The 10,000-nt window shown below is 35.6% G+C and overlaps 1 protein-coding gene across 1 annotated transcript in view; it reads left to right on the top strand.

The window, feature by feature from the left end:
• LOC149797701 (adhesion G protein-coupled receptor L1-like) overlaps window positions 1-10,000 on the top strand; it is a 56,608-nt gene that overhangs the window by 2,880 nt on the left and 43,728 nt on the right. Inside the window, exons 2-3 of the mRNA XM_089962624.1 lie at window positions 6,070-6,135; window positions 7,098-7,345. Coding sequence (XP_089818750.1) covers window positions 6,070-6,135; window positions 7,098-7,345 — 314 coding nt within the window. The remainder of the gene's footprint in view (window positions 1-6,069; window positions 6,136-7,097; window positions 7,346-10,000) is intronic.

Raw genomic sequence — 10,000 nt, 5'->3', positions numbered from 1 at the left:
TACGCAGTAACCCATTAGTACCGCATTCATGTATATATGGTGGATGATACGAATACAACATGTTAATTTGTGGCCTGTACAATACTCCAGAATATGCTTGAATATATGTGAACTTCAATAAATGTTCCTTTGGGTAAAGACACAAAAAGTGTCGTCAGTGTTAAAGAAGTAATCAATATGCTGTACTTAATAGCATCATAACCAAGTTATGCATGAAATATGACATAGTAATGCATGTACTACACAATGAAGAGGAGTATTAATTTTAATATGTATTCATCATAGTATTACGTTCAATTATGGACTTCAGTAGCTTTAGTGGAATTGAGTAATTTAATAAATTTCAACATTCTCAGACCTCTAAAATAATAACAGTTTATAAACCTATACAATATATTACCTGTAAACAACAGGTTTTATGACGTTAAGTAAGTGGTGAGCTTCTTTAGAACTTGGAAAAGTTCTAAGGCTCTCCAAGTGTTCAGGTAATATGTCTTTAATCCGCCTACTCCATATATAATGCTGGTGTGAAATAATACTTAACTTTTAATAAGGAATAAAGCACTCCTTATAATTTAACAACGCAACCTTTGATGTAAACTTTACAGAATTCGTGAAGCTTTTAGTTAATCAAGCCATGTGGTCTTTGATGTCTCATTATGTAAAGCCTGAAGTGACCTGACATAATTGAATCAATAGAAATACAGGTATGCTGCTCTATAAATACTAAACGAAAATCAATATTTTATGCTGGGGAGTAGAACTTTTATGGGGTCCAGGGTGTAATTGACACGGGGAGGGGGGTAACCGACTGGGGAGTAATTAACCGGGGGGAGGTGATTGTTCTAGAACCGCTACTTCTGATTCCCAAAGTGGACGTGCAGAAGTAATTAGATGCTTCAAAGCCACCAGAGGCCGCAAACCAAACACAATCATAGGAAACAATATTATTCAAAAGGAAAACGACACTATCATCCAAAATAGTTGGGTTACAGAATTCGAGTGGAATGTAGAAACAAAATGCGTGTTAAGGCCACGACAGTGATGTTAATTGTTCATCTGCAATCTGCTGATGAGGATGCATTTGATCCAGTTCCAGTAATCCACTGGAATTTATCTTTCTAATGACTTATTCTCTTGGGCAGCTGCAAGAGCCTCATTCCTGGATCAGCGCGAGAAATTGCCGCAGGCGGGCCGGTACGATGCCGCCCAATTTTACGGCGGACTGGGGCAAGACATGAGTAGTAGGTCCGTCTGGCTAACTGGATTTTCAGGCATATCGAATAAATGTAATTAATAAACTTCATAATTTTATGCTGCTTAAAGAAACATTAAAAACAAAGTGGAAAAATAAATAATTGTTAATTGTTCCTGGTGACCACTCGTGCATCTGCGTGATACCAGAAGATAAATAAAATCACCTTTAAACTAGATGCTTGTAACTCAAAATAAAGACTTCTGCGCCTTTGCGATGTCTGATGCCACACATGCTACTTCCGATTCACAACGCCAGCAAGTAGAGCTTTTGAATGCCTGGAAGCTACCAGAGGCTAAAAACCAAACACAGCCAGGGAAAAGTTATTCAAAAGGAATGCGAAACAATTAAATTTAACTGATAGTTGCGTTAACAACTTCAGCTGGAATATGGAAACAGGATGCATGGCAAGACCAGGACAATACATTCAGCTCAGTATCCAGAATAGTATCGGAGACTGTAGCAGCTCAGTATCCAGAAAAATATCCAAGACTGTAGCAGTTCAGCATCCAGAATAATATCCTAGACTGTAGCAGCTCAGTATCCAGAATAATATCCGAGACTGTAACAGCTCAGTATCCAGAATAATATCAGAGACTATAGCAGCTCAGTATCCAGAATAATATCCTAGACTGTAGCAGCTCATTATCCAGAATAATATCCTAGACTGTAGAAGCTCATCATCCAGAATAATATCCGAGACTGTAGCTCAGTGAATTTTCACGTAATCCACTCATAATGTAACTAAAGTTACACGAATGATTTCAACATGATATGATATAATATGATATGGTATTATATCACCAAGACATGCACCATTATAAATTCTGCATATGCTCAGGTAAAAAAAAATATATTACAGAACAACATTAATAGCACATAGAAAACTAAAATTTATAGGAACAAAATACATAAAGAAATAAAAGCTTTTTATACCTAAAGGCTTTCTTTTATCCATCATAATCTTCAGTTTTGCAACATATTTTGTCGCAAAAGCTCAGCGAATCACATTTGGACAAATAATATTGGTCATATGATTAAATTGATTATTTATGATAAAAAAGGTTAGTACATTTACTCTATGAATTTTCCCAGTAATTAATTCGCACTGTATGTATAAAGAACCTCAGTTATAACTTGTATCTTTAAAAGTGCTAATAATCAGAGACAGAAGACACAATGTTACAGGAGAAGGTGTTATTTTCATTTCTTGTAATTCTCATCATTATTAAACTAATTTCGTTTTAAAATTGGTTCAAGTAAGTTAAATATCTTTACTTTAAGGCTGCTCAAAATTTTACTATTAAAGTAGAATCGTCTATTTATCTGATAGAAAATCATACTTCTAATTTTAGTCAGAAAAATATAGAGGATGCTGATTTAACTATTAAATATATCATACAATTATGTTTAATGTAAATTTCCACAAATTATAATAACCAAGACGTACATCAGAATGTCGGTAATGATATATACTCATAAATGTTTATAACGCTGTACATCATCTTAAGTTTATTACTTTAATGTATATAATACTGTGTGTTTAACTTTCGTCAATGATGTATATAGTAAGGGTCATTTGTAAACAACATATTACAGAGCTAAAGTTTCTCCATTGTAAATTATACTTTCGGATAATGAGCATTTTTAAACAGGGAATTTTATTGTCTTGTATGTCACGTGACAGTTTGTACCTATGTTTGAAGTAAACGAAATTATTTAATTCCTACTTTAAGTTCCATCCATGACTCATTGTTTCGTATTTATATATAATTTGAAAGGAATCATTTATTTAAAAATTATTCATTGGAATTACAAAGTGCTCATTGACATTATGGACTAAATCACTATGCTGAGGGTGTTGTGAATTCATTCAAGGACATTCTTGATTATATCATTGTGATGCAACAAGACTGTCGGCATATCAGCTCATGCAAGGCTATTGGCACATCAGTTCGTCAATACTGGAATTCGTTCTGAACACTATACATTTGGACTTGTGATATAACTTTTTAGGATTGTTTGGAATTTAATTCACAATATTGTAAGTTCCTTTAAATTTTCACTTTTTATTCTAGGGTAAAATATTTTTTTTAATTTTATTAAACTTGATTTTGTTTTTTCTCTTACTTAGTTTAAGACCATAGATTTGTAACAGTTCATGATGCAGTTATTATATGAAAGTCATATGGCTTACACCTGAAGAGTAGAAGACTCGATATTTATTATGGCGGGAAGTTGATTAGCTGATAATAATTTTTATGAGAACTTACTGACAGGAAAACACCCCAAAACAAAACGAGTTAAATGCAGTTATTTCATGGATTGTACCTTTGCTTCATTCACAACTAATAATAGCTTTCCTTTCGATCGATGTGTCTGTCTGCATGAGTCAGTGTTGATCAGTGTAAAAAATGTTCAGATTGTGACTTACTGAGTGACGCGTTCAGTCGAGAACTGTGATTTATGACTGAGTCAAAAAAGGGTAGAGTCAAAATATGCACATTCTTCCTGAAGTTTAGGAAGATTGCATTAGTGTTGTTGTTGTTGTCGGGTTTAACGGCATTTTTCAGCACACAATAGGCTATACATGGCGGCCAGTATTAATGGTGGAGGAAGAATCCGGGAAATCCGCGGAAAGAACCACCGACCCTCGAGAAGCTACTGGCAAGCTTTCTCACACACCCACATTGGCCGAATCCGAGACTCGAACCCACGCAGACAGAGGTGAGATGGCAGTGATCCGTAAAGGAGAGCGCTTTAGACCTCTCGGCCACTCGCGACCCCTATTTCATTAGTGACATAAGACAAAGCGGTTATGGGAGCCATCGCTTGCCACAGGTAAAGACACACGGTATGCTAAATTATAGCACAAACATACAATAAGTAAAATTGTAAATTAATGTGAAGAAAACTAGATGCTGCAGATAATATTTTACTTAGGTAAATGTATCTTCACTTCAAGACACTGAGGTGAAAATTGTGTGAATATGAATTTATTCGTCGTATTTGCACTTTTGAAGATATATTGCATTAAATCATGTCAATACGTGTTTTCGTACGTCCATTAGTTCGCCATTCCGTTCATCCGTCCGCCTTTAGATTCATTTTTTTACCTGTAATCCCACTCCAGGGGCGAATGTTAATCTTATTAGGTATATTTTTCGAGAATGAGTGATGTCGAGAAAGGTTTAGTGTTGTAACTCCCCTTCCTCAGCTCCCGGGGTCGGGGATGTGGAATCAGAGGTATAAAAAAATGCAAACGTTAAAACTAAAAGATCAAAAGCAAAAGAGCGGACATTAGCGTCACTTCCTTATCCAAATTTAACAACTCAGTTGCACATATTTTACCTACATCCAATGACTACCATAAAATCTGAGCAATGTGTTCAATTTTCAATTTTATATACAAATTTAATTATAGATTCTTCAATGAATTGATTTAGAATAAAGCATGTACCAGTAATTCACATGCTGAATATGCACTTCAATTACCGAAAAGGTGTCGCCTTTAATTATGCTGAAAAGACATATCAAAGTGTAACATCATTTTTTTTACATCGAAAATAAAGTCTAAAGAGAGAAAAAAAATGTACCATAATTATAAAATTTTAGATTAACAATCAAAACTAAAATCAAAGAAGTCACCTGGTCCAATTTTTTTTTAAAGATTGCTGTTAAATTCTGTTTTATTTTGGACATGTGCGCATACTCAAACCAACCATCCCGGGAATAGGCCTTGAATAATAGAGATTATTTCGATTTTGTTTACAATAAGAGACCTTGCAACAATGACTATCTTATGTAGGTTTGTATTTATTAGTAGTGGTTTTAAAGGCAGGTTACTCTCCATACATATTGTTTCTGTGATATATTTAATATTTCAATTTATTGCTCTGTACCCTTCTTTCATTTTCATTTGTGACAAGGATGCAATCGTGAATTGTTTCTATTAATATATAAATAAGATATATTGAATAAATTGAACAGATATGAAACCTGACTGGAATAACACATCTAGCCCCAGGTGAAACCAACTTCGAGATTTCATAGAACCATCTTGAACTCACCTTGTGTGATATTATTTATAACTGTAAATCGTGAAACAAAACTGTGGGCATTGTATGGCATATTTAGGACAACATCGTGAAACTAAACTTTCAGCTTTGTATGACAATATTTAGGACGGTGTATCGGGAAAGCATTCTTTCAACGTTGCATGACATTATTTAGGACGGTATATCGTGAAACTAAACGTTCAACCTTGTATATTATTTAGGACGGCATATCGTAAAGTAAGACTAAACTTTCAACGTTGTATGACATTATTTAGGGCGGTATATCGTGAAAGTAAACTTTCAACCTTGTATGATATTATTTAGCCCTGTATATGGTAAAGTGAAACTAAACTTTCAACCTTGTATGACAGTATTTAGGACGGTATGTTGTGAAACTAAACTTTTAATTGTGCAGGACATTTTTCAGTACCGTATATCGTGAAACTAAACATTCAACATTTTCTTACAAAGTAAAATGGTATAAACCCGATGCCAATAATTATAAATCCATGTATTGCTTGTCTTGTGCGTGTTATCTGCGGATTTATAGAAAGTAATATTTTTGGGGGTAGCAATTATGTTTCCTTAAAGATTATTATTAATGGCTATGTATTTGTTTGCATTTACTTTTCAAATAACTAGTTGAAAGGATTACAAAAAGGCTAACAGTTGTTCTAAGATTGTACCTCCTAAATTAGGCCAAGGTTAGTGTCTTCATAGCGTTTATAACTTTTTTTATTTTCTCCCTATTTTCAGGAATGAAGAGTTTCTACCATTGCATGATGATAACATTATCATTTAATGTAATATATTTCAGTTGTGGTAAGTATAATTTACTATCTTCTTTTCGGTTGGACGATATTTCTTTATATACTGAATGAAAATTACAAAGTGGATCGTCAATCCACGAATAATACAGTAAAGCACACACAGACACAGACACAGACACACACACACACACACACACATATATATATGGTTCGATCCACACTAAGATCTCAGACATACAGACAGATAGATAACACATTTTGATTAATAATGGGGCACTTCCTAACTAATATAAGTTACTTTTTCTATTAATATTTCAAGATCATGTGAAAAAGGACAAGCAACAAAAAAACAATTATTATACAATACAAATGTACACCATCACATGACTTGCCAATTTTTAGGCATGTGAATTTCGGCATTTTCAGATCTTTGAAACAGATATACCATAAGATTTACAAAACTTTTGCGCACGTATTTCTGTATCTTTGGAAACAATGGAAAGCAGTACAAATCTTAGAAACCTCGTTGTGATTCAAATAAGCGAATAAGCGAATATTGTTATTTATCTGAAGAACATGCGGGATTCAGGGTCGGCTATTATTCAAGAGATAATATATCTACCTTAAGTAATTTGTTAATTAAGAGCATCGAAGTAAACCAATAGATAGATAACATGCGATATGTAGGTACAATAAAGAACATTTTTTTCCCTAAATTGATTGAAGTTCGCTTCACCAGGTATTGATGATATGTAAATATATTAGTACTATGGCCATTTAGACAATGCTAATTATTCAGTCCTGTTTCGAAATGGTGGCTTTTGGAAGAATACGAAATAAAAAGGATAAAATAATAACTGTTGCGGTATCTATCCCCAATGCCCGATAGCTAATCATAAATGCTTATCGTGTTAATGAAACCCAGAGGAAGATAAGGCTTGTTACTAAAAGTCGGTTTCAAGTTGTTTTATTTGTTATGGCTTTGTTCTTGGAGTCCTTATTTTCTTTCCTCAGCTCAATGTAGATGTGGAGAAGGTGACACTAAAAGACTGACCAACTGGACAGGGGTTATTGAAAGCCCAAATTTCACGGAGGGACGGTATCCTCCAAACCAGGACTGTACGTGGCATATACAGATGCCTCTAGGGTACGGGTTAAAGCTGACCTTCCTCAACTTCACGTTGGGGGATGGCATCACCGTCCATAACAGTACAGACAATATTATACCCGTTGATTATACAAGCTGTACTGATTATGTCAGTGTAAGTATAGATATCTAGTTATTTGTCTCTTTTCATATATATATATATATATATATATATATATATATATATATATATATATATATATATATATATATATATATATATATATATATGAGCTAAGATCATTGACCTATAACTTGTAAATCTGTGTCTTCTGAATGGTTGTCAGTTACGTCATTTGCACAATGGTCACGTCATTCCCAGTAACGGCTAGTTTGGAACTTCGCCTGAACTGGTGGACCCCGGGTGGCTGAGTGGTCCAAGGCTCGCCTTTACAGATCAATAGCTATCATCCCTCTGTGCGCATTGGTTCGAGTCTTGGTTCGACCAACATGGGTATGTGAGTTAACTTGCCAAGAGCTATCCGTGGGTCTGTGAGTCATCCGAGGTCTTCCTCAACCAGATATACTGGAAGCACGTATAGCCTATCGTGTGCCGAAAAGTGGCCTTAAACCCACAAAACCAAGCCATCCATTGAAATGCAGTTACTGGTTGTTACTTTCCCCTTCAAAGCGGTGCATCATGGAAAACAAATGGACGGAGATTCCGTGTTTTCACTAAAGACGGAGGATGATAGTTATTTGTGGTCTCAAGTGCACCAGAAGCGTAAGACAGCTCTTAGCGATAACTGTTAATTTGCCAAAAACACTGGAAGGTTATTATGTCATGATAATAATAATGATGACTTTGTATAGTGCTTAATCTTTAGAAGCTCTAAGTGCTTTACAACATTAGACAACACATATAAGACAAAAAACATAATGATATGATTACAAAAACAAACACCATAAAAATTAGAAAACATTATTAAAAAAAAACACGCTGAGAATATTTGAGGTAGGAAACATTATTAGGTTTTTAAGTTTGTTCTTGATGTCGAAATAAGTGAGTTTTGAGAGCCCTCTTGAATGTGATCACGGTGTCTTTGTGTCTAAGTTCAGTGGGCAATTCATTCCACCTTGCTGGTCCCTGGTATGCAAAAGAACGCTGAACACATGACTTTGTTTTCATAGTGGGAATAATGAGCATACGATTGTCAGAAGAGGAGCGTAAGTATCTTGCTGGTGTGTATACGTGGGTGAGGTCGGATAGGTATGTTGGACTAGATTCCGACAGTGAAAAGTAGCACAGGGAACAAATTTTGTGTTTGATTCTGGATCGAATGGATAGCCGGTGTAGGGTACAGAGTAGCGGGGAGGTGTGCTCTGATCGTGGTACTCTTAGCATGATCCGAGCAGCTGTGTTTTGAACGTTTTGAAATTTCTGGAGCAGATATCGAGATGAACCAGACATAATTGAGTTTCAATAGTCCAGTACTAATGAACACACAAGTGTTTTAGTGGCATCAACTGAAAGATATTTGCGAATTGAGCTGCTGCGTCTCAGCTCAAGATATGCAGCCTTGCATATGTTCATGACATGTTGGTGCAATGTGAGTGTACTGTCCAGAGTAACACCTAGTTTTCGTACTGACTGTGTGAATTTAATGTTGGTGTTGCTGATATTTATTGATTGAGGTAAAGGATGTGAATGAGAAAGTCTTTGTGTTGTGATCAGAATGGCCTCAGTTTTATCATCATTCATCTGCAGCTTATTACATGTCATCCATAATTTCACATCAGAAATGCACCTCTCTACACCCTGGATGGTAGCATCAACTTCAGCTGGGTGGCTAGATTTGTATATTTGGGTGTCATCAGCATACAATTGGTGAGACACTGGATGATGATCTGTGACACTTGAGAGCGAATGAGTGTAAAGAATGAAGAGAACAAGTCCAAGAACAGACCCCTGTGGAACACCACAACATATATCAACTGGGCTGGAGTGTATTCCATTTGCAGTAAGGCTGTATCATGAATGCCAAATACATGCTGGAGACAGTGAAGTAATATATCATGGTCTATTGTGTCAAATGCTGCAGAAAAATCAAGGAGGGTGAGGACTGTAATCTTTCCTCTATCCAACGCAGACAGAATGTCATTAACTACTTTTAGAAGAGTAGTTTCAGTACTCTAGCAAGGGCGATATGCAGATTGTACATTGCTAAAAAGACTGTTTGAATTTAGATGAGATACCAGCTGGGATAGAACAAACTTTTCTAAGATTGTTTATATGAATGGGAGATTAGAAACTGGTCAGTAGTTCTTTAAATCGTTATTGTCAAGTGTTGGTTTCTTCAGCAGAGGCTTTACAATGGCAGTTTTGAAAAATGATGGGAATTCCCCGAATGATAGAGAGGTATTAATAACATCAGTTAGTGAAGGCAATACTGGATCTAAGCACAGAAGCAGCAGTGATGTTGGAATTGGATCAAGTTCACATGACTTTGGTGCACTCTTAATCACGATTGTACGTACGAAATCCATAGAGACAGGTTCAAATGCTGCTAATGGTTGCCGCTCAAATTCTGTATCCCAACTGTATGGAGACGACGTGTCGATTGAAATTATGGTGTCCGGAAGGTCGACTGGAGAGAAGGTAGCTGGAAGTGGTGTAGATTTGTTCCTTGACATTAGCTTGTCAGTAATCTCGAAGAGCTCTTTGCAGCTGGAACTTTTCATGATCTTAGTGGTGTAGTGGGCTGATTTCGCTGCATGGACTATATTTGTGATATTCTTCTTAGAGGCTTCATAGATTTGCTTATGAATA

Source organism: Sinohyriopsis cumingii, chromosome 6, assembly GCF_028554795.1.
Source record: "Sinohyriopsis cumingii isolate HCF-2022 chromosome 6, ASM2855479v2, whole genome shotgun sequence".
NCBI classification, from domain to species: Eukaryota; Metazoa; Mollusca; class Bivalvia; order Unionida; family Unionidae; genus Sinohyriopsis; species Sinohyriopsis cumingii.
Note: the sequence above shows the minus strand (reverse complement) of the source record. Positions and strands in the feature narration are given on the sequence as shown.